This window comes from Leuciscus leuciscus (genome assembly GCF_965113295.1).
Source record: "Leuciscus leuciscus genome assembly, chromosome: 22".
NCBI classification, from domain to species: Eukaryota; Metazoa; Chordata; class Actinopteri; order Cypriniformes; family Leuciscidae; genus Leuciscus; species Leuciscus leuciscus.
In genome coordinates, this window is record NC_138746.1 from 35439580 (window position 1) to 35464061 (window position 24482).

Genomic DNA, 24482 nt, shown 5'->3' on the forward strand with positions numbered 1-24482 from the left:
GAGGTTAATCAGCAGATACACCAATGGATGTATTGACATGCTGGCTGGGTAATAAAGTACTGGCTGTTATGCGTCATTGCCAGACTGTAGTTGAAATGTTTAGTTGTTTTGTGTGCCCTAAAACAGCAGGCCTTGCAGTTTTTCATTGTCAAACAGAGGGCTATTGAATCTTATCATTGTGATCATAGACTTAGCTGCTGTTCTGGAAACAAAAGCAGAGATCAAAAGATCATTCAACACAGCAAAGCCCTTGACAATGATGGTGCTTTTGCTGGCCTTGTGCACACAGGACTCCACTGGAAGAATCCATACGTCACACCATGTGAAACACTGGGATGAAACATTTTTTAGCTATTTGTCCCTGTGGCCCGAATGGGCAGAGTTTAGTCTAGCATGAGACAGCAGAGGGTGAGCACCCTAGTTTTCACACACTAAAGGTGCTGAGGGGTAAAGCACTTAGTTGAAGATCGCAAACAATGTTGAAGACCAGCTACAAGCATGAGGTACGCAAGGAGAAGTACGAGCACTCCGATGTGTACGAGGAGCCCAGCAGCCCAGAGACGGAGTCGACTCGGGACGTCCCGGGATGGCAGAACCTGCAGGAGCTGAACAGCCGCTTCGCGCGCTACATCAACCGCGCGCGCGTCCTGGAGCAACGCAACGCCGTGTTTCGCAAACAGCTGGAGACTCTGCAGCGCATCGAGGGGACGCCGGGGCTGGAGGAGGCCTTCAGCGAGCAGATCAGAGTCAACCGGACACGCATCCGAGAACTGCGGTCCGACCGAGCCAAGCTGGAGAGAGAGCTGAAAGATGCAGAGCGCATGCTGGACGAGTACAACAGCAGGTTAGACAATCTGACAGAGGATGAAGAGTGTGGAAGGTTGTGGTTGAAGACTTCTGATGATTGATAACCAGAGGGGAGGCGAGAATAATGCGAATATAATAGATTTAAGATAAGAAAATTCGGTTTTGTTCTTGGTGTGAAGTGAACAGGCCTTAACTCTCCCTTGTGTTGGTTTCAAATGCAATGCAGTCTGTTGGGGAAGCATCTTCAATCTGTTCATTGACTACATTGCATTTGAAACCAACACAAGAGAGAGTTAAGACATGTTCACACCAAGAACGATAACTATTAAAGATAACTTTATTAGCGTCCACACCAACGCACGATATCATTCTGTTTATTGTAAGCGCACACTGCAGTTTCTTCGTCTGTCTCTTTAAATGCTCGGGCTCTTTAAAGCAGGATGGATTCTGATTGGCTGTCAATGTTTTTATCATTTATCATCTGGACAAAAATCATTGTTAAAGTGATTCGGTTCCACTTTATTTCATCCACTTTAGACATTCTACTAACTACTTTGCAAATACTATGTCAACTATCTCTCATTGGAGTATTAGTAGGTTGTGAGTAGACTGTTAGGTTATGGTAAGGTGTTAGGGTTCGGGTTAGAGGAATAAGTTGACTTGTAGTTAGCAAGTTACTTATAGTCAGTATAATGTCTGTTGAGGAGCAGCACAATAAAGTGTTAGTAGATATTAACCAGACAATCTATTAATACTCTAATGAGAGTTAGTTGACATGTCGTTGCAAATCCTACTTATAGTTAGTAGAATTTCTAAAGTGGACTATCGAAATAAAGTGTTACCAGTGATTCCAGTGATATCGTTCCTCTGTGTCTTTAACTTTACAGTTGGTGTGGACTGTAGATTTTTAGAAATATTTCTTTTTCGATATTGTTAACATTTTTTTCCTTGGTTTGAATGGGCCTTTATCGTGGTTATTGACCAATGCAGATGATATCAAAATGTCCAAATATCGAGATACTGTTTAAGGGATATATAAAAGCAAAAACTATAGTCTAATTATGAAACTGATAAAAAAAAAACTAAAATGACACCAGAATACACTGTATGAGAAATGTGTTATCAAATGACTTATTCATGTGGTAACATCTAAATAAACTGATTTATTCAAGTCAGTAATATTATTTAACAATAGCAAATCTTAAATTGATTGTGTTTTCAGACCTTTGACTAAACCGTATAATTCCACAACAGTACAACTCTACATTACAGTGTATTCTGGTCAGGATCTGCTCAAACAAGGACTGTTGAGCGGCTGCTTCAGCCGAAGTAGATTATATAATATTAATAGAGAAGAGAAGAAATGCTATTTAAACAAAAGCGCAGCAAAACACAGACATAAAGTTCTGATTTAAATAATAATGCAGAAAAACATCGATTTAATGAAAGACTTGAATGTAAAGTTCTGATTTCCATCTTGTTAGTTTACTTTCTAGTTTACCCTGCCTTAAAACTCTGAATATATTTCAAAGATTTGATTCTGCTAAACTTTGGAAAATCATAGGTCCCAGTTTACATCAAGTGTCTTTAACTACGATGTAGTAACATTTTAGTTGCACTTATTGTGTACATACATGTTTTTACATTGTACTTGCATTTAAAATTCCTAAATGTAATTACATAATTACTGTTAACCCCTTAACCCACCTATAAACCAACAAACCTGTCCTAACCGTACCCATATCCTCCTCAATAGTGTTTTGTAATACAACAGCAACACAATAAGTACATTGTACATCTTTTTCTTTTTTTTTTTTTTGATGCTATAAAGTGTGACCAAATATTGTAGTCAATTATTCCTCAAAGGTGCTCAATGATTCAATAAGAAAACTTTGTTTCCTGATAGACCCATTAAGAAAACCTCAAGTTTATTAATGAACTTTTTCAGAGGTCAAGGGCATAGTAAATGAGAATCAGTCATGTTTGCATGCTTTATAACACCCAAGAAACCTCTGAATTATTACCAAACGAAATTACATCAGAGTCCACAGATCAAAGCAGATCAATAACTGTTAGAAAGAGCCTTGAGATCAAAACCGTGAACATGCATGATTGCTGTGATGAACTGTACTTGAAATACTCTCTGTTGTCCACAGATACAGAAATGAATGTGAATACCAAGAGCAGCTGCGGCACACGCTGGAACAGCTCAATAAGGTACAAATATACTGTGACCTGCAGTTTCTCAGGCCATTATGAGGGATCATGTACATCCAGACGGTCATTCTCTCAAAATAACCCCTAAAGTCCTGATGAGGTCTTGATCAGAGACACACACACACGCACACACACACACACACACACACACACACACACACACACACACACCTGAAGGGGGTTATTTTGGGAGAACCACGACTGGATGTACATTATCCCGCTTATTACACGGGTACTTGCAACATAAGTAAATAATTGACACAAAATATTGATCTGAGTTGAAATATTTTATACGGTGTTTAAATGCAAATGGAAAGAGAGAGCAGTTTCAGCGGCAAGATCAAACTAGACGGACATTTAAGAGATACGGTTTACAGTCATAACACTTATTACACAGCATTTCACCACATAAATAATGATGGCGATAAGAGATATTGATTTCAGAATAAACCGTTTTAAAATCGCACCTGTTTGTATCTCATAATCCAACAGTGTACAAAACAGGAGTCACAAAATGGCCGCCGCAGCGTTTGAATGAAACAAGAGAGAGCGAGTCCATGATACTGGAGGGCATAATTAAATAACTGTACACAAAATATTGATTCGACTGAGTTTTAATACTTTATTAGCTCACCAAATACAAAACTTCCACGAAGAGAAAGCGTTCCTAGAAGGCATATAGCGCTGCTGACTTCAGTGACCGGGATGAGCCTGTGTTTCTGTTCACAGAGGTTGTTATCTGGGAATAATTTACCGCTGGATGACGCTATTGACCAATCAGAATCAAGTATTCCACAGAGCCGTGTAATAAAAAGCAATAATCCATGAGATATCATGCATCTCAGAGATATAACCACAGGCGAGGAGGGTTCGAAGGCTCAAGGTGAAGTACCTCAATCCACCTTAGCAGCAGTGAAATCTATGAAACACGCACTCAAGTGACTTATCATTTTTTTATGAATGCAATGCTGTAAGCTACTCAAAACGCTCTTCATCAAGCCTAAGGCCAGAAACATATACAAGTTATTACAAATGCAAAGGCTTTTAGTTGTCTAAACTCGAAGTTGTGCATTGTTACAGGTTGTCTTGTAACACTCCGCATTCTCAGCAGTAACACATGGGGTGCTATAGCAGACATTAGTTTAAAAAGGATAATATTCAACTCAACTTCTATAATGGAAGTTAATTAAAGTTAGTTAAACTGGAAGTTACCCAAATATTGAACAGGACCTATTATTGATTTTCCCATGTTTATCTATCTTCAGTGTGTAATGTTACTGTTTGAGGATGAAAAAGCTCCAGTTCTTCTCTATATCAGTGTCAGTGTTTCTGAACTCCTGAAACGCCTCCATTGTAGTCTTGAGTTTCTCCCAGGAACGAACACGTCACAATATTCCTCATTATAATAATTAATACGCAGAATAAAGGTGCGGGGCCTGGTTGAGTTAGTGTGTTAAACTGATGGTTATGGTAAGGGGTGAGACATTTCCCAAACACACTCGAAGCGCTCGACCAATCACAACACACTGCTCCAGCCGACCAATCAGAGCACAGTGTGCTTTTCAGAAGGAGGGGCTTCATAGAGACAGGAAGTAAACAGAGCGTTACTGACAGACTGGGAAGAGAGGAGCCGCAACAATGGAGAATATGAGGAAAATAATCAACATTCAATCAGGAAAACCTGTTCTAGTAGAGCCTGAAACTACATCAAGACTTTGTAAAAGAGCATAATATGGACTAAAATTAACACATTATTGAAAATCAGGCCTTATGTTGAGACAAGTGTTTCTGAGTAACTCCACCACCATAGTTCACTGAACAATGTTTTCCAGAGAAAGCCTCAATTATGAGTCCCTTTGCTCTTGTGTTTGCAGGAAGCCGACACAGTGCTATTGAGGAACCTCGAGTATCAAATCCATCTGCAGTTTCTGCAAGACGACGTCAACGCTACCAGAGAGAGGCACAAAAAGGTAGGAGGAAAATATAACCCTGATTTCCACTTCTGTCTTTTCAAGGAGCTTCTGGAAAGTTCTTGTGTGAATGTTGTTGAAAGGAGTGTGTGTGCCGAGCTGACATTTACTCATTTACTCGTTCACTCAGAGAGCAGAATCTGGCATCTTTAAATGTGATGTCAGCAGTGTTTTTCCGAGCCGTCGAGTGACAGTCCATTGTGTGGCTGTGCTTTATCTTTAATCAGTAACTTATGTTGTACATCACATTCAGCGTCTGAACGCCAGAATATTCCCATCAACATGTGCATTAATACAGAGACTATGACAGGAGCAGCCGGAAGCACAGAAGCACACGAGCATAGGCATATGACACCGCAGCCAGAATGATAATAATATAAAAATAATAATATAAAAGCATTATTATGTAATAATCTTAATGCTTGTCAATAAGCTTAATGCTGTCCAGTGACCCAAAATATCATATATATATCAGTAATATTCTTTATCTGACATTTATTTTAAATATCTAATAAATAGCTTGACAAGTGCAGTTTTTCTTTCTTGCTTTGACATATTTCCTATGGAAACAGGAAGTCAGGGTGGAATATATCAATGCTAACGCAAATTGGAAGGAGGTTTGCTTTTTGTCTGCATTTTGTTTTCCACTAAATAATCTGAACATCATTCAAGCATAACGAAAAAGTTTTAAGTGACAAAACAAAACTGAAATACAAAATGAAGATGTACAGTAAAGACATTTTTACTGAACTTTTTAATTAGGCTTTTTAATTAGACAAGCTGTTGGACTGACACCCTGTCATTGTAAAGTTGATGAATTTGGTTTGTTGTTTGTAGTTATTTTTCCATCCAAAGTTGTGAAAGTTGTGAACCAACGCATACAATTGGAAAATCGCATAAAACCGCATAAAAGCAGCTTTTCCATTCCATGTGTTCAAGAGAACAAAATCATCACTTAAATTGGTGCAGAATATCAGTAATAAAACTGTAAGTTTCTGCAATCGGACTCTTTTTCCCTCCATCATAAACGAGTGTGTCTCAGAGCGTCAGACGAAACACAGTAAACGCTGTCATGTTCTCTGGCGTTCAGATGCTGGTGTTCGGGAACACACTCGTGTGTGAGACGCTTCTGGAGGGAATTAAACCAAATCATTCTGATCACACACTTCGACTCCGGCGTTTCAGAAACACCAAACCAACATTAGAGATACTGTGACGCCATTGGTCCACTGGTTACTCCAGTTATCCAATCACAGCTGACGCTGAGGCAAAGTCACATGAGGTTGAGGGATTCACTCAGTAAATGTATTGTCAATGTAGTTTATGCGAATGTCTTTTCATTGGATAAAAAAATATCCACCTCATTTGAGCGCATACATTTGACAAGTTTAAGTGCCTGTACGCTTTTTTTAATGCACATTTTTAGAATTTGTGCACATCTTGTGTTTTTTATGCAATATCCCAATATTCACGTAAAGATAGGTGGATAGGGAAACATAGCTAGTGTTGTCCATATCCAGTGTGTTATACTGATGTAAGGTAAGTGTCAGCAAGATGCCAAAAGACTTTCTCATTTGACAACTGAGAGTAGATGCCAGTGTGGAAAACCAGAAGCTGTTATCCTGCTCGTCTGTCAAGAGGTGAATGAGAGAACGTAAGCGACTGATGCTTTTTGCACAGTCATGCGTATACTGTGTCTAAAGCCACTGACTCGGTTAATCATTCACTGTTTACTACACATGAATAGCATATGAGGAAAAAGTGAGCAAAATGTGCAAATGTAACAGTATTTTGTCACATGTGCGTAACATCCCCAATGACAACTATTTCTGTGAGTTGAACTATTTCAAATTTAGATGCATTGCAAAATACTACATTTTAATCCAAATCTCAGTTAGACCAGGTTTGTACACATTGCTTGCGCATCTCTTTCATGCTTACTTTTTTCCCAGATGTTTTATAATTCACATTCAAATTCTCACCAAATCACCACCTCGTAAAATAGTTTTCCAATGAGATCGGGTTGGTTTTCTGTTGTTCAGACTACAAAATGACAGATTTATAGTTCTGAAGTGTAATTCAGTATGAAAGTATTCAGACACTTTCTAGTTGTCAAAATATGACATCCATAGTTTGTCTGAACTTCATCTTTGTTTACTCTGCTAGTACACATGGGTGATCTTGACTTCATATACTATCATTATTATTGTTATTATACATTTATTTATAGGTGCCTTATATGACACTCAAGGGCACGTTACAAACATAATAAAACAATCAACATTAACGCTACAATATGTACGATTTTTGTAGTAAAATATCCAAAAATCACTTGCACAGTGTGATATATTTCCTGCAGTTGTGTACTTACAATATCCCAAAATTTCCAAAGATTTTTTATTTCAGAGAAATTCCAATTTTAAATAATGGCTCGTCCCTGTCGGCCTGTCCCACTTTTCGCCTGTCAATGACGTAATATCCACGTTATCCCTGGTTTCCGCTCGTACTGCCATAGTAACCATGGCGACAGACATGGACAACTGCGTCACGTCTAGCGGCGCGCTCACGCTGTTGTTGTTTCGTTCAAACATTATGGACCATGGCAAGCAGACTTTGGGACAAAAGGAGAACTAAAATGAGGATCAATATCAGCGTGGTGTTTTCGAGATGCCGAGAGCTAGCATCCGTGACTAACTTCGACTTGACAGAGATTGACATAAAGCTAATCATTGTTATACAGCTCCACATGATGAAATGTTAGAATATGATCAGTATGTTATTCTAATGTTGATCTAGCTCACTGCTAGTCTCATACAGATAAACTAACACATAGAATAACATTAAGGGCCCTATCTTGCACCCAGCGCAATTGACTTTGTACACCGACTTTTCCCTCCACAGACGCACGTCAGTTAACTAGGGAATGAACTTGCGCTCCCGGGGGCGGTTCAGCGAAAAGAGGAGGCGTGTTTCGGCACAAACGTTCCCTGGTGCTATTTTGCAGTTTCAGAAAACAATTCAGTTTCAGATGCTATTTTAAGGGCGCATGCTTGGCCATAATCAATGTAGCGTGTGCACAACGCACATACACTTTGCTTCTCTCATCTACACACAGAAGCAGCAGATCTCATTTTTAGAAAACCATACATTATTACAAGGAAAAATATTAACACATGAGGGAAATCATTGTGGTGTCCATGAAGATGTGAAAAAATAGGCATATATCTAGCTTAAACATTTACCCAAATTATTATACGCGTTTAACCGAAGCTAATTTGGGTGTGTTTCTCCATCCCCAATGTCACTTCTCTGTGTTTTACGGCCCTGACGAGAACGTCGGTCTCCTCGGCTGTGAACCGCTCCTGGCGTGCGTCTGGCAAATCCGCCGTTATAATAGCATCCGCCATGGAACAAGCGCGCCTGCTCTTAAAGGGAATGTGAGATGTCGCTCTGATTGGTTTATTTCATGTTTTGCCCAGACCACACCTATGAATAATGAAGCTACTTCAGACCAACACATTTTAGATTTGCGTCAGATCCGAGATCCGCCCACAAAGTTACTTGCGTTTCGCGCTTGATACTTGCGTTTCAGATCGTTAAAATAGGGCCCAATAACTTTAACACACTCAAATGCAGTTTAGTGTGATAGTGTAGAGCAAGCGAAACAGCGCTGCGTTACCTCACAAGTTTCATTCGTCTAATAAACTGCCCTGTGTGAGTATTATTCAGCACTTGCGGGTAAGTTAGTTCGGTAGAATGAAATGTCCTTAATACTTTATATCCGCGGGACTCGCGTGTGGCGCTGATATCTGTCTCTCATTAGCACTCGCGCCCTGCTTCACACCACAGTCATGTTAAACACATCAATGTATTCACTCATCCATAAACATTATTAGATCCATCAGCATGACGGCAAGTTCTATATTTCTGCTTAATAAACCTGTCCTAAGTGAAAGAAATCAAGGCAAACAGATCGAATCCAATATTTGGTGAGGGTGTAGAGAGAGGAACAAGAGATTTATAATCAAATGTGTACAAGTGTTATAGGGTTTTCAACATGATGCAAGGGTTAAGAAAGTTTAAAGTTACAAACCTGCCTCATGTTTTTCAATTACAATTACTTTAACAAAGAGTTCCATATGATTACAAATGTACCCCCACCCCCCCATATTAACCATTTCCACCAAAATGAATTATTAAATTATACATAGAAATATTCTTATAAATAATAATAATACAAAATAAAGAAATACAATGTATACCATAAATAAAGACATTTACAAATAAGCATATCCATTTAAAAAAAATCTTAAACCCTAATTATATTTGGGTTATGTACATGTAATATTATGACTATATAAAATCAAACATAACACAGGTCAAGAGTCTTTCTAAACCTTTAAGTGATATACATCAACTTAAGGGGGAGAGTCTTCGTCCTCTCAAAATATGTAATCATGGGTTTCCAAATAACCCCCAAAAAAACAAGGGGGTAATCCATCAGCCGGAAACTGAAGCTTCCCCGGGCGCCGCCATTGATTAGCGTACCATCACCTGCTGTTAGCATTCCATTGACTCCCATTCATTTTGGCGTCACTTTGACAGCGAATAACTTTACATCTGAGGCGTTTAAAGACTCCATTTGTCCATTATTTATTTCTAAAGAAACACGAAAATTTATAAAAGGCTCCATTACCTTGTATCTTACGTTATGGCCCCGTAGAAGCAGTTTTTGTAAAAACAGGCTAACGATTGCGTCATAACCACGCGACTCTCTGTCGCACAGTAGAGAGATTACCGTATGGACAGGAGGAGAAGCTTGCGGGCGATCGGGGGGACGTGGAGGCAAAATGACAAAATTATTAATCAGAATACTTAGCAAAAGTTTCTCCTGCTCCTAGCTCATGGACACCTCATACTCACGCTCTCCGTCTCTGCACGTTTCGGAAGGGAATGATTCAGATTTCTCTTGGCACAGCTACTAGAAGACAGACGGGTTGCTCACGTCACATCTACGTCATCAAGCTCAGTTTTTAGTCTGCGCAGTACGCTCAGCCATCAGGAAGTGAGTGCTTCTAATTGACTTCACTTTTCTCCGTTGAAGTCTATGGGGTCGCTGTGTCCATTCCTTTTACTGTCTATGCAAAAAACTGACTAATCCTTTCATTAAAGTCCCCATGACTAGCCTAGAAATCTAGACGCACCCTAGCGGCAGCATAACTGCAATTTTATTTTGCAGCCAGTGTCGTCTGGCAACTCTCCTTTAGCTTGCGAGCTGGAAAAACCAAACTCTAGTCAGGCCAATCACATCGTGTATAGAGTGCGGGCTTAACATAATGATGGCAGAGTTGTGAAGTTCCGCGTGAATTCCCTGCTACTTGAAAACAAAGAAGAAAACAGCTGTCTTTCCAATCGGCTTTGGCCGCGACTCTGGAGGACTTGGAGTTAAGCTTTTCTTTGAGAAAAGAACAAAGAACGGCATTCTTAAAAAAGGAAGATGTGTTCGGAGTTTTGCCGACCAGATACGGCAAAAGTTTAATCTATCAACTAGCTCCGCCGGTGGGCAAATGCTCTGGTTGGTTGTAGCGCTGTCCTGTTGCGTGCAGAGGGAATCTGAAGGACAACCGTTTATCCCGCCCCTCAGATTGAGCCCTGACAATGGTGTGTTTTGTTTTTTGAAGTATTGCAGTATTTATTCTACATAATTTATACGTGCGCATTATTATTATTATTGTGTCAAATTGATGTTCCTGGTAATCTTGAATCAGAATAATTCCCTCTGGCAGCATCTCTTCTCTTCTCTGATGACGAGGGCGGGGCAACCTGTCACTCACATGAGTTCAGCCAATAGCAAACAACAACCATCCAATCAATTCCCCACAGACACAATCACAAGCCCCGCCCACATTTGTTCTTGTTCCAGAAGCGTTTCACTCGGATATACGACACAATAGGGAAGAAATACCTCCTCAACTTCCTATTCAAGCCGACTTTAAACATGTCGTTTTAAGTGAGTGATCCAGCGTAGTGGTTTTGAGACCCTGTCATTGGAACCACTGAAGAATAATTTCTTTGCATATACCACTTGCTTTGATAATTTGTTATACAATCAAATCTAATTTATAGAGTGATCTATATATAATCATCTATTTTCTTTTTATTGTTCAAGGGAAACATTCTTTGCATCCTCTCACGCCTGTTTCTCTGTGATGAAATTGACCTTTCACCAGTCCCACTCCTGATGTCCCCCTCCATTGATCCCTGTCCCGTGTGTGTGTTTGTCCTCCTCCACAGAACCTCGCTGAGATCCAGACGTATCTGAATATCCTGCACCAGATCAACCAGACGATCCCCCTGATGTCGAGCTCGTCTGTCTCAGAGGTGGGTGAGCTTGTGTCTCTCAGCGCCTCGGGCCCGTTCTGACTCTCGGGTCACAGGGAATAAGAGCTGTGTGTCTCTGAGTGGTCAGAATCCCTGAGCGATGACACCCTTTATCTTCCTTTATCACCGTTCTTCTGCGGTCGAGAGCCGCAGGGCTTCAGACATCTGAAGCGCACGATTACTGCTGAGGAAAGTCTCATTTTAGAACCAATGTTTTGCTTTTTGGCTTGTTTGTTTTTTACTTAAAGGGGCCTTTCACAAGATGTAAAATATGTCTCTAATGTCCCCAGAGTGTGTATGTGAAGTTTTAGCTTAAAATACCCCACAGATCTTTTTTTTAAATGTTAAAGTTGTCACTTTTTGAGGGTGAGCAAAACACAGCGTTTTTGTGTGTGTCCCTTTAAATGCAAATGAGCTGCTGCACCCGGAAAAGAGGGTGGAGCTTCAACAGCTTGTGTGTGTGTGTCTGTATGTGTGAGGTAATCGGAGCTGCCAACACAAAAACACACACACACACACACACACACACACACACACACACACACACACACACACACACACACACACACACACACACACACACATTGTCTGTGTATCATGCCAAAAGTTTCTCATTGAAAGCACTGCGCATTAAAAAGACCAAGAGTCTGTATGTGACGAGTAGGGTGTGAGAATGTGCTGTTTCATTTGAGCCCCTTTCACACAGAGATTCCGGAAAATAAATGGATAAAGTGACCCGGGATCTGACCTGGGTTCGTTTGATTTTGGTTCATTCACACTGCCAGTGATTTTCCGGAATCAGAAATCCCATAAAGACACGTAACATCGATGTGACTTGTAATGTCTCAGCAGCGTCTTAAGTTTGCTTATGAGCTGCGATCTGCGAGAGAGAGAGAGAAACCACGCTTCTCTCTCTCTCTCTCTCTCTCTCTCTCTCTCTCTCGAGAAACCACGCTTGTGCATTTTTTTCTCTGATTCGATCATAAACTTGTGCATTACGTACCGTTTCACAGCTGGCGAACGATCGCGGCTTCAGCGTCATCACTACGACACGGCATTATTACGGCTTTTGTTCACACAGCGCGCGTTCCGGGACTGAACACGGCAATGTTACTAGGTCCCCAACACGGCATCGATGCCGGAATCAATCCCGGGTCGTGTTTGCATTCATACAGAAGGCGTTCTGGCAATTTTCCGGCAATTTGCCGGGATCATCGCGCTGTGTGAAAGGGGCTTCAGTAACATGCTTTTTAATGTTGATGATCACATTATTTTACATATGCATCTGCTTACATATGCTATCGCTTGTTTCCGCCTCTTCTTCTCCTGTGTTTTGATCAGGAGATTCTGCACTCTTTCAGTAGATGTGTAATAGCGCCCCCTACTGTATAACAGTGGAAACATGGAAAGCCAGAAATGTTCATCAATAGTGGGGAAAGAGTTAATAATTTGTTGTATTTGTTGTATAGTCTCTATTAGTGGCCAAGTCACTCTCAGATTGTTTCAAAGCAGCTTTGCATTCATACACAGGAAAATAACAGAGTTAATGTTTCAGAATTCGTCAATTATTATAAAACAAATTCAATTTCAGCTGTAAAGCAGAAGACAATAGTGTTATTCAACTCAAGTCAAAACAATTTTAAATCAGTTCAGTTCAATAAGTGTTGAAGTTTCAAAGTTAATCAATTATGAAACAAATTTATTGTCTTGATTTACATCATTTTTGTTCTTATCCAATAGTGTCAGTGCAGATGAATCGATAATATTCCTGAATAGTTATTGTCTATAAATTGTCTGCTGATATAGAATATTAGGGGCCAATAGAAGAATTAGTGAGTTATATGAGCAGTGAATCGCTCATCATTCACTTTAATTTCAGCAGTTGAGATGTAAACATATGCACTGAATTTAAATTAACTTTTTTATTTGCTTACAATTTACAAAAAGAAAAGAAATGAAAACACATTTTTGAATCATCCCAAGGAGGAAAAATTTGTCGGAAAGATAATTTTTTAGCTTCTTGTGATATTTGGGGGGTCTAGTGATCATAGGTTACACTTTATTTCGACTGACATTCTCCTAACTATAAGTAACTCACTCTCATTAGAGTCGACTGTTAGTAGACTGATAGTTGAATAAGTTGAATAAAGGTTTGTAGAATAAGTTTACATGTACTTGTCTAAAGTGGAGCATCAATATAAAGTGTTACAGAAGAACAAAAAAAAAAAAAAAAAAAAAAAAAAGAAAAAACCCCTGCTAATCTAGAGTCAGATCAAGTCAATGATATTCTGAGCTAAATGTGAGTGGTGCATGTCTCTGCAAAGCTCAATGGTACAACGTTGAAGTGGGTTGCTATCCTGAAATGTGGTTGCTAAGGTGTTCCGTGTGTGTGTGTGTGTGTGTGTGTGTGTGTGTGTGTGTGTGTGTGTGTGTGTGTGTGTGTGTGTGTGTGTGTGTGTGTGTGTGTGTGTGTGTGTGTGTGTGTGTGTGTGTGTGTGTGTGTGTGTGTGTGTGTGTGTGTGTGTGTGTGTGATTGTTTTGCTTGTCACCAAAATGCCATTGTCGTGTAAATTCACAAGCGTTCGTTTTTTAAACCCTAAGTTGTCAGTTTAGACAGTTTTAAGAGCTTTTTAATTAGTTTTATTCAAATGGTGGTACAGCAATTAATTAAATATGTTCAGGAAAAAAAGATAGCATTCCTTTAAAATTGACTACATTTGTAAGTAATTAAACTGTTTAAAATGTCATATTGTCAGTTTTAAACCTTATTGATGTACCTTTTTCTTTTTAATGAATAATTGAATCCTCGTGTGGTAATTCTAGCGTTCTTGTCCTAATAAAGAGTCTTGTGCGTGTTTGACCTTCAGCTCTTTTAGAAACGTCAGTGTCGGGATTTGAAAGGTGTACAGTGACACGAGTCGAAGTGAAACATGCTCGAGCTGTGTGTGATCAGATCACAGGCACGCTTTGATGATGAGTACAGTAAGAAGTGTGTGAGCTGCTGTTTTCCTGCAGGATCAGGAGCGTGTGATGGCTCAGAGACGGATGCCGGGTCTGAGGACTCAGCTGGAGGAGTACAAGAGCGCCATCTGTCAGCTGAAGGCCCAGAAGCAGCGGCTGCAGACTGAGGTACCAGAGAGTCTCTCTGTCACAGACACAGCAGAACCACAACACCTGGAAACATCAATAAATTGGCAAAAAAATAAATAAAATAAAAATATGTTGTCTTAAAATTTTAAGTTAAGAAATTCAAAGTTTAAGTAAGCAGTACTGGCAGATTCTTATTTTGTACTCATACATTTTACTTATTCTTAACTTGAAATGTTTGATTATACTTATTCATGCACTTCAATGTCAACATTTTTATTAGTATAAACTTAGCTAGTTATAACAAGCTAATTCAAATAATGCTAAATTGCTAATTTGCTAACATATAGCATGGTAAAGCACTTGCTGTAAGAGTGCAGCAATATAAAGCTTTTAACAAACTTGCTCTCCAACCAAGCTCATGCTCCACCTGTCACCATGATGATAACTCTCCTAAAACCAACATTAACAGAAATTATTCTAAATTAGCATAACAAAACATGTATCACTACTAAATCTCCCAATTAACATTAATCTAGCACAAAAAATACATTATATTACACTTAATTTGAGCATTTATTCTCCCTTTCGAGTGCCATGGGCAAAGCATGCTGGGAAATCCCAGCCCAGTTTCAGTTAAACTTAAGTTCGTTTAAATTAAAATAAATAATTTCATAAAACTCAAAACAATGAAACCGTTCAGTTTACTTAAAATATATCAGTTCTGTTAATGTGAAAGAAAAAGAAAGTGCTAAATACTCATAAAAGTTAATCTGACTGAACTAATTAGTTTAATTCAAGTTTGTCCTACTCAAACCAATTAATTATTTTGAGCGTTAGGGTTTACAATAGATACAGTAGCCAAAAATGATCAAATTAATGATGGACGGGATTTTAAACCCTTCAATTCATTTTCTACTCACACATGTATGGGAGACTCTTTGAAGGGTTAGTTCACCCAAAAATGAATAAATCAATCAATAAATAAACTGTGATCAATTACTCACCCTCAAACCTGTAAGACTTTAGTTAATCTTCAGAACACAAATGAAGATATTTTTTATGAAATCGAATGAATCTCCATTAACAGCTCCGCATCTACCACTTTTGACGCTTAAAAAATGTCTTAGCTAGAATGCTAGATCATAAAACTAACCCGTATGAATTGAGTGTTTTAGTTAAAATATTCTGAAAAGACTTTCGCTTTATATGATGAACAGATTCAATTGATCACCTGTCGATTTTTTTTCTGTTATCAGTACTATTGGCCACTGCAAGATTCTTAAATATAGATATTGTTATGCTTAGTAGTTTTTTTTTTTTTTATAAATAAATATTTTATTCAGCAAAGATGCATTCAATTGATTAAAAGTAACAGTAAAGACATGTATAATGTTACAAAATATTCTATTCAAAATAAATGCTGTTCTTTTGAACTTTCCATTCATCAAATAATCCTGAAAAACAAAAGTATCACCGTTTCCATAAAAATCTGAAGCAACACAACTATTTCAACATTGATAATTAAAAATAAATGATTTCTGAAGGATCATGTGACACTGAAGACTGGAGTAATGATGCTGAAAATTCAGCTTTGATCACAGGAATAAATTACACTTTACTGTATATTCACATAGAAAACAGTTACTTAAAATAGTAATAATATTTCACAATATTGTTGTTTTATTTGATGAAAAATACTGTAAAAACAGCAATATTCTTTCAAAAGCATAAAAAAACAATTTTGCCAACCCCAAACTTTTAAACGGTAGTTTAGTTTGTATATACATACAGTATCTTCATTAGTCTTTATGAAGTCTACATCCCTATAGAGGAAAACTTGATCTGTCTTCTGCTGTGTTTGTCAGAGCAGAAGTCCAGTATAAATGGACTATAATGTTTTTTCTGTTAATGAAAATGTTTTAAAGTGAATGTTTTTCTATAATCTGTTTTTCTAGACCTCTGCGATGGAACAAAACATCAGGACGAAACAAGAGAGCTACGACGACGAGATCCAGCGGTACAACGATCAGATCGAGACTCTCAGGAAGGAGATCGACGAGGCTGAGAGATCCCTGGAGAAGTACACCAGTAAGTGCTGGCAGCTGGCCACGTACCAGAGCTCTCTGGAGAACGAGCTCGAGCGCTACAAGAGAATCATCGAGAACGAGGACAACCGGTGAGAACGAGCTCCGTCTTACACTCCTCACACCACATCCTGAATGACACCTGTACATGTGCATCCGTCGTCTATGTGAGATGCTGTCACGTTATTTTATTATGACCACTCTAACAAATGCTGGGTTAAAAACAACCCAAGTTGGGTTGAAAATGGACAAACCCAGCGAATGGGTTGTTTAAGTCAGCGCAGCGGTTGGGTTAAATGTTTGTCCAGCCTCCTGGGTAGTTTTATTTAACTCAACTATTGTTTAAAAATTGTTTGCTTAAAATGAAAATGAACATTTATTAATAGGTTTAATAACTGAACATTCATTAATAAGTTTAATGATTAATAATTAAACAATAAACATGTATTTAATTGCTTATTAATAAATGTTTTGATTATTATTGTTGCCTCTAGTTATGTGTCTGATTTGTAATTTCTAACCTATTTTTGGTTCATTTTCAAGCTAGTAAGTTTTAAAGAGTTAAACAGTTCAATTTTTAAATAGTTGGGTTAAAAAAAAACTGTCCTGCACGTTGGACAAACATTTAACCCAACCGCTGGGTCAAAACAATCAAATCACTGAGTTTGTCAATTTTTAACCCAACTTGGGTTGTTTTTAACAGCATTTTTTAGAGTGTAAGCACCAGTTTTCTTCATTACTGTACTGGCCAAAAAAGTCATCATCGTTGCATTTGTTGTACAAAAGAATGCAGAATTAATCATTTCAAGCTAAAACTAATAGCATTTTTCTTTGGCTTCCACACAGTGGCAGTATAACTACATCATCTTTTTACCCAATAATCCAAGGGAGATTTTATGTTGGGCAATTTCTTCATCTGTAATTAAAGCCTTTACAGATATTTTAGCATAAATGTATTCCAGCATCATTCATTAACACTTTATGTTTGATGTGCTTTGCATATTTGTAATATCTGACAATGCTTTCTCTTGGAATCTTCCTCAAGTCTTTAATACGGCTGCTTCATTTTCTTTCTCCTTCTCACAGATTGAACTCGGCGATAATTGGGACACCTATTACTCTGCTCACAAACAAATATGAAAACCCCCACAATCCTGGCGTGAGCAGGCCGGGTAAAGGTGAGAGTCTGGGGGTGTGTGTGTGTGTGTGTGTGAGTTTTATGTAACATGACTGCATCATTGTGATAGTCTTTGTGAACAGCCAACAGATCAAGAGCTAGCAGCTGCTGGCCTGAAGCAAGGGTTACGCCCACTCAGCTGTCAATCAAACCCACTCTGTCTCGCTCAGGCGCTCGCAGGCTCGTTGAATCTAGAAGCATAATACAATTGCCTGTAAGATTCTTTGCATTGGCCCTGCTAACAATGATAAATGACAATGACCTTATGTCTGGGCTCAAGTAACTGCTGTTTGTTAAGAGCCACAACACGTTTCTTAAGAAGAAAGGGAATGGTTTAGGTTACACTTTGCCCATGTGTTTGTTTTGGGGTGAATTTTACACTAGTAATTTAGTAATTTCACTATTTTAGATGAAGTTCCATTTAAAATATCACAATTTTAAATATGAAAATAAATAAAATTGATATATTTTAAATGGAACTTCAACTAATTTCAATAGTGAAATTACTTCACCCCTATTTACACTCTAATTTTAATTTTTTGTTCAATTGTAGTGAGTGAATTATATATATATATATATATATATATATATATATATATATAGATAGATAGATAGATAGATAGATAGATCATTTACAAATAATACAAATAAGAGTGTAAATACAGGTGAAATAATTTCACTATTTTAGTTTGAGTATATGTTACCATGTGCCAATTGTAAAATTCTAAAATAGAATGTTCAAGCAATATTTAAAAATAGTCCATATGTTTCTAAAATGTTTTCTTTCTCTAATGAAATTTTTCAAACATAAGACATTTTCATGTAAATATTGATAATAATCAATTATAGGTTTGCCCTCTGTCCTCAAAATGACTTTCCATCCAGTTAGTTCCCGTTAGCTGGTCTTGTGTATCCAGACCTTCACCTGGTTCATGAGGTTTGGCCTCAAGCCGCTGGGATTGGCCAAGGACCGCCCACTGTGAAGTGACCAATCACAGTTTAGTTTTGTTCAGCGTCATGTTTAGCGGTGGGTAGATGTCTGTGCAGGAACACACAGGCGTTCTGTAACAGACTCAGGGTATACTGTAGTGTTTACCTGCATATGCCGCAGATATTCCCTTCTCAGCGAGGAACTTCACACGATCTTCCATTATAGATGTGAGATGACACAAATAATAAATTAAAATCACTTTGAAATCCAAAGGGTCGGCCATGATATTAGCAGGGTACAATGGGGCTAAAGAAAAATTTGCTTTTCACCACTCCCATAGTGTATGATTGCAGAAAAAAAGATATGTTTTTGTTGAACATTGATGGAGCAACCGATTTGTGTGAGAATAAATCATAAAAGTGGTTTATTTTGGTTAAAAATATTATAAATGTATAAGGTGGGCCACATTCACACGGGGTAAAACTTAAAATCATCAAGGGGTCAAAAGACCCAGCTTGATATATGACATGTCCTTTCTGAATCTGACCATGTCATGTCAACAAATGGAAAACTCAGCTGGCTGTTTATTATCATGTTAATTATTGTGCCTCAGCAGGGCTTTGACCCCAACTACCTTTTACATGTTCTTCTGTTATTGAACATAAATTGCTTTAATTACCTTGAACAAAACTGAAAGTCATTAACAAGACCTTTGTCTCACAATATATTCAATAATTTGAGTGATTCTCATTTGCTGCTTAAATCTACAACAAAAAATTGGCGAATCGGCAATTGCGTCAAGGATCAGTCAAATTTCCACGTGCATCATCAAAAACGGTTGTTAAGAAAAGTGCTGAGCTGGGTTTGTTTTTGTTTTTTTTGTTTTTGCCATTTAGTGATTTAGAAGAGAATAAAGTCAAATGCGCCTTTTACCCCGTTGTGCCCTGCTTTTCTGTATCCAGTTGGTAAATGTGTGAACGGATCTCTTTTAAAGAGTGCCTCCAACAAAACGTCTGAATGTCTTTTAAGTTTTTAAGCCGTGCACTTCACAAACTTATCTTAATTCAGCATTTAGTTGGTCTTCTGAAGCATTCATTGCTGCAGTCCTGGAACTTGTGATCATGTCTTTTTGTTTCCTGGTGGACCGTTAAATATCGTTGCACACTAGGGGCCTCGTTTATAAAATGTTGCAAAGAAACCATCCTACATTTGATCTTACGATCATTTCTCAAATGTGTGTACGAGTGATTCAGAGAACGGACATACTGTACGCACAAAATAACCGGTGACTCTATATAGGGGTGGTAGTGGCGCAGTGGATAAGACACATGCCTTTGGTGTGAGAGACCCGGGTTCGAATCCACTGTGAGACACCAATGTGTCCCTGAGCAAGACACTTAACCCCTAGTTGCTCCAGAGGCGTGCGACCTCTGACATATATAGCAATTGTAAGTCGCTTTGGATAAAAAGCGTCAGCTAAATGAATAAATGTAAATGTAAATGTAAATGTACGCCTCTCTTCCAGATGTGAAATTTATAAATCGCAAATTATCTTGAAATTGTGCGCAGCTGAATGGTTTCAATCTCCGACTTGTAAACGCAGCCTAATGAATGTCATTAACATATAAAAGACCGAAGTCAACATCCAAATCCTTTACTTGAGAACAGCGAGCAGCAAGAATTTAGGTTTTAGATTATATTAGAAGCTTAGATTTTCAAATACCTGCAGGACTCTTATTCTGACATGGCGCTAAGCACTTTTCCACATCAAAGACCGTTTTCATAAATGCCGTGGATTTTGGCGAACGCACGCTCAAAGATTAAATCTGCGTTCACTCGTTTTATAAATGAAGCCCTAGGTTTCCAGAAAATCTGTAGAAGTCAGCCAATCAGATTTAGAGTTTTGTTTGCAGTTAAGCCCTAAGTATACTTCAATACTGAAGAATACATCGTCTGCGCTATTTACAGTTATCTCTTAATCCCCTCACACAAGCGCTCATCAATGTGGGTGTCTATTGTCATTATGTCTCAAGCTGTTTGTTGTTGTTCTGTCTCATTTGTGTCTTTTTTGATTGAGAAATAATGGGCCTGTGCAGTGTTGTCATTCTCTGGACAAACTATTTAGTGGAGAAAAAAAAAAACTTCAAGGTACATGTGTGAGCTGAGCATAGAGTATGAGCGGTTAGAAAAATCTGCAATTAAATGTGTTCTAGCTTGCTAAGTGGGATTCTCTTCAAAAGGATGTTCAAACATAAGAGTATAAAACCCTGAAAGAAAAAAACCTGCCAGTAGAAGAAGACAGTTTACATTGATGCTTACTATAGTGCCCCCATGAGGCAGTGTTGAGAATGCAATGCATACATTTCCAGTGCAAAAATATGAACAATCGTTTGAGAGTGTTTCACGCCTCAGCTTGGCCAGAGCATATTTCCAAAAGACTGATATGCACCTTTAGTGAAATACTTCAGTTCACAAAGTATTTGCATAACAAGACTGACCCTCAGATTGCACCAAAATCTATTATCTGCTTTTTTCAGATCTCACCCAAGTCATCCAAGTCATCACCAAAGTAAAGCCTCGTCAGAAGAACTTGGCTAAGAAAGTGTTTAAAATGAAAGAGATCAGTTCCAAACAAGCTAGTGGACTTGAGGATAATGCTGCAGATGAATTTTTGGAGGAAGAGAAAGAACAAGTGATGGAGGAGCAGGGGGCGAGAAGAGAGGAACATGCTCCTGGAGAAGATGTGCCTGATGGCGCACGGATCAGCAAGGCCTTCGACACGCTCTGCAACATCTTTCGTAATCGCAAGAAGCGGGGAAGGAGACCAGAGCCCATCGCGGGCTTCTTCACCAAGGGACGCTACGTACTAGTGACCGGTGACTCTAGCTACCTGGACCCCTGCTTCTGTTCAACCACCCCTTCTGCCAGTCACATCTTTGTTACATTCCGAGGTGACATGATGCCTTATGATCCTCACTGGACACGTACACCTTCCCCTACCCCAAGCCCCCTACCAGGACCAACACCCCTACACCCTTCCACACCTTCGGACCCAGGAAAGGGAAAAGGCGACGGAGATAAGACGAAGAGTGGAAATGGTAAGGGAAAGTCCAAAAGTGGAGAGCCTCATCCAAAGGGGAAAGAACCAGAACCAGAACCGAGCCCCAGTCCAGCACCAGGCCCTCATGAAAGGAAAGACCCCAGCCCTCCTCCCCCAGGCCCGAGGCAGCCCTCACCCCATCGCGGAGGCAAGAGCAAGATCCCGGAGGATCCCAGCATCTTCCCACCCATGCCATCGCACAGCTCCATCCCCCCAGACTCCATGAGTTATGAGAAGCTCGAGGTCATTGAGTCAGTGGAGAAGCTCTCGCCTGACAAAAAAGTGAAGGGCTATGAAGAGACAACCACAGTGGTGGAGACCATGATTGAGAAGACCAGTAGAAAGAAACATGCCGATAGATCCTCTTGAGCCACAGAAACATTCTGCACGTTCGATCCATTCTTGCCTCTGACCCGCTCCGGTTTTGCCGTTGACGAGATTCCTAGTGCTGCTGTTAACTTCCTGAACCATTGCCTTTGGCCTTTACTGTCTGAAAACTTGGGAAGCTAAAACTGAATTGCCCCATCTCCCCCCTCACACAAAAAGATGACTTAAAGGAGTAGTTCACTTCAGAATTAAAATGTCCTGATGATTTACTCATCCCCACGTCATCCAAGATGTTCATGTCTTTCTTTCTTCAGTCGAAAAGAAATAAAAAATTTTAAGGAACACATTCCAGGATTTTTCTCCATATAGAGACTTCAATGGGGTCCAACGGGTTGAAGGTCCAAATTGCAGTTTTTTTTGTGGAGCTTCAAAGTCTCTACACGATCCCAGCCGAGGAATAAGAGTCTCATCTAGACAAACATCGTCATTTTATAAAAAAAAAATATATAAAAAAAAATGTATATACTTTTTAACCACAAATGCTCGTCTTGCATTAGGTCTGCGAAGTGCCATGCATTACGTAATCATGCCGAAAGGTCACGTGTGACGTAGGCGGAAGTACCGACCTAGTGTTTTCAAGTCAAACTTGCAAAGACAAAGTCAAGAGCCCTTTGAGGCTGCATTGAAACTGCAATGTGGACCTTCAAACCATTGGTTCCCATTGAAGTCCACTATATGGAGAAAAATCCTGGAATGTTTTCCTCAAAAACCTTAATTTCTTTTCGACTGAAGAAAGAAAGACATTAATATCTTGGATGACGTGGGGGTGAGTAAATTATCAGGAAATTTTAATTCTGAAGTTAACTAATCCTTTAAGAAACATGACATGGAGAAGCTTACTTGCCCTTTTCAATAGGATTCACAGGCTCTATTCCAAAACCTTGTGAGCTGCCTTCTTATGCGCCAAAAATTATTTCAAAAGAGTTTGGTGTTACCATGTTGCTAAGCTAACAACACAATGACACAATAAAAAGAGATGGCTTACAAATCATAGGTTAAATAGTGAATTTCAGTTTTATATTTTATATTTTATATTCTGCATTTCCTTTTGCTTCATTCACCATCTTGGATGGATGTTTTTTACTCTGGGATTGCCTTCTCTGCAAAAGACACTTGCAATTACCCTGATGTCAAACTACAGCAAATATTTAGAGTTTTATTTGCTATTATTTTGTTCAAATTAAGATGCCATCATTGCCCACCACATTCACAGTCTTGATGTGTATTAACTGCACCAAAAATAAACATTGAAACCAAAAATCTCAACTTGTGTTGTCTGTTAGTTGTAGAGCCTTACATGGCACTGTCACCGCCTGTTGTAGAAACCAGTGGATTTTAAAGTGCAGTTTTTTAACAAATTAAACGTTTTGACAGGGTTTTTTTTAAATGAAGTTCACTCACACAAGATTACTTTGTCATATGAGTGTTCTAGGGAAAGCTGTTTTATTCTACACAAGGCTTCTATTCACTCTCTGCAACTCAGTTTAACCCCCTACTTTAGTCTGTAGAATAAATCAATCATGGGTGACTGTGAACACAGTATTTCTCCGCTGCTATGGATGACTTTATATGATGCTGAATCCACAATAATAGGTGTCTGGATAAATTCCAAGACCACCATATTAATGATAAAGATGAATAAGAGCTGACAAAAATGACAGTGCAGCTTTAAACATATAAAAATGTTGGTTACACTTTATTTTGATGGTCCACTTTAAAAACTCTACTAACTATAAGTAACTTTGCAACTACATGTCAACTAACCTCTAATTAGAGTATTAGTAGACTGTTAAGGTTCGGTTTAGTAGAATAAGTTGACATGTAGTTGCAAAGTTGCTTATAGTAAGTGGAATGTCTGTTTGGAGCATCAAAATAAAGTTATAAGCAGATATTAAGCAGACAATCTACTAATACTCTAATGACTGCTAGTTTACATGTAGTTGCAATGTTACTTATAGTTAGTAGAATGTCCCCCTGTGGTGAAAATCCAGCTTTTAATGTAGTTTATGTGTCTATGTGGTGTTAATACGCTTTAAGACAAACCATGTGTAAGTTCATAAGTCGACGCCATTGCTGAGTATTTCCTCCTTAAAACTGCAGTGAACCAAAGACAGTCTCAAAAACACACTTTGAAATCGCTGGTGTTTCTGACGTCACAAACTACCTTGTAACCAATCAGATCAACGTGTGATCGTCAACCAGTGGATCTCTGAGCTGAGTGAGTGAGTGAGTGGAGGCGGGGCTCATTTGCATATTCATAGAACCGCGTATATTAAACGAGGCAAGGGTGTCGAGTTACATTCAAGATATTTTAAGGCATGAAGAAACCTTAACAGGG

The 24482-nt window shown here is 38.8% G+C and overlaps 1 protein-coding gene across 1 annotated transcript; it reads left to right on the top strand.

Moving 5' to 3' along the window:
* Positions 1-476: 476 nt before the first annotated feature.
* Positions 477-22954, top strand: bfsp1 (beaded filament structural protein 1; the record flags this gene model as incomplete). Its single annotated transcript, XM_082153771.1, has 8 exons — positions 477-844; positions 2964-3024; positions 4899-4994; positions 11289-11375; positions 14391-14504; positions 16421-16641; positions 17636-17727; positions 21195-22954. 8 exons carry the CDS (start codon positions 477-479, stop codon positions 22124-22126), a joined length of 1971 nt encoding a protein of 656 aa, XP_082009897.1. The 3' UTR covers positions 22127-22954.
* Between the last annotated feature and the right edge of the window lie 1528 nt (positions 22955-24482).